Below are 1,761 nucleotides of genomic sequence, written 5' to 3' on the forward strand. Positions count from 1 at the left end.
CATCTTCTCTCCTCATCTGATCTCCATGGGCTAAAGGGGGCCCCAGTCCCTTGGCCTCTTCCTTCCTGGGGTTTCCTCATAGCCAGTGACCTTCCTGGTGTCTGCGCTTTCTTCCTGGGGTGCAGGTGGGGATTCCACACTACTGAGGGCAGGCTTGGTGTGGGCTCAGGGTCTTTGTGGGGTTGATTTGTCCCTGAGTCACAGTCATGTTCAGATAGGGCCATGTAAAGGTGCTTTCTTTTCTTTTTCTTTTTTTTCTTGAGACGGAGTTTCGCTCTTGTCGCCCAGGCTGGAGTGCAATGGTGCAATCTTGGCTCACCGCAATCTCCATCTCCTGGGTTCAAGCGATTCTCCTGCCTCAGCCTCCCAAGTAGCTGGGATTACAAGCATGCACCACCATGCTTGGCTAATTTTGTATTTTTAGTAGAGACGGGGTTTCTCCATATTGGTCAGGCTGGTCTTGAACTCCTGACCTCTGGTGATCCTCCTGCCTCAGCCTCCCAAAGTGCTGGGATTACAGGCGTGAGCTACAGTGCCCAGCCTGCAAGGGTGCTTTCTTCCCAGACACTGACGAATATGTAAGTTCCCTTGCGAGGACCACTGTGTAAACACGTGCTTTCTCTCTTTCCAGACATTGACGAATGTGTAAGCTCCTCTTGCGAGGGCCACTGTGTGAACACGGAAGGCGGGTTTGTGTGTGAGTGTGGGCCAGGCATGCAGCTGTCTGCCGACCGCCACAGCTGCCAAGGTGAGCTGCAGAGAAGGAACGGCTGCTCTGGGAGGGGTAATGGGGATGCCACATTGAACACTCAGCCCTGCCATGCCCAGTACAGTGTGCTCTGTGCGCCACTGGATTGAACCTTCACCACCGGCTTCTGAGGGAGATGCTGATATGGTTCCTGTTTGACTGATGTGGAGACTGAGGCTTGCCCAAGGCCAAGTCATTAGTAAGAGGTGGAGTCAGAGTTTGAATCCCAGCACATCTAACAGTTGGAACCGACTGCTACTGGCCTGGCGGGATGGCTCACATCTGTAATCCTTGCACTTTGGGAGGCCGAGGCGGGAGGATCACCTGAGGTCAGGAGTTCGAGACCAGCCTGTTGGCCACACGGTGAAACTTCATCTCTACTACAAATACAAAAATTAGCCAGGTATGGTGGCGAGCGCCTGTAATCCCAGCTACTCAGGAGGCTGAGGCAGGAAAATTGCTTGAACCCATCTGGCGGGGGTTGCAGTGAGCCGAAATTGCACCACTGCACTCCAGCCTGGATGACAGAGTGAGACTTCTTCTCAGAAAACAAAGTACCTGCTGCTGCTGTTGCAGGATAAAGAGATGGTGATGGAAGAAGAGAGGTCATGAGGAGAGCCAGGGCAGAGTGGGCCGACCAACCTGGGGAAGGAGGCCACTGAGAAGAGGGAGGGCCGGGAGAGACTCAGGCTGTGAGACCAGAGGAGCCATGGGAGGGGCATACCAGGATGGGGTCATTCACTGACTTCATTCATCAGTTTCACCTGCCCCAGTGCTGGCCCAGGCTCTGGAGCTACCCCGGGGAGGGGGATCCCCCAAGTCTGGTGGGGAGCGGAAGAACTAGGTTAGGATGAGGGATAAGTGTTGGGGAAACCCAGGGAAGAGAAGGAATCCTTCAGTTTGCGGGATGAGAGATCTTACAATTATTACTCATTCTTTTAAAATGCCTTTTATTTACGCGTTATGGAAGAAAAGAATCTCACAAGGTGGATAATCGTGAGCTCCCCCTGAAT

General features: G+C 53.4%; 1 protein-coding gene across 1 annotated transcript in view; it reads left to right on the forward strand.

Moving 5' to 3' along the window:
* Positions 1-1,761, forward strand: part of VWCE (von Willebrand factor C and EGF domains) — a 49,188-nt gene that overhangs the window by 6,681 nt on the left and 40,746 nt on the right. The window contains 1 exon segment of the mRNA XM_011942792.1: positions 632-748. Within this exon segment, the coding sequence (XP_011798182.1) occupies positions 632-748 (117 nt within the window).

Source organism: Colobus angolensis, unplaced genomic scaffold, assembly GCF_000951035.1.
Source record: "Colobus angolensis palliatus isolate OR3802 unplaced genomic scaffold, Cang.pa_1.0 Scaffold21, whole genome shotgun sequence".
Classification (NCBI taxonomy): domain Eukaryota; kingdom Metazoa; phylum Chordata; class Mammalia; order Primates; family Cercopithecidae; genus Colobus; species Colobus angolensis.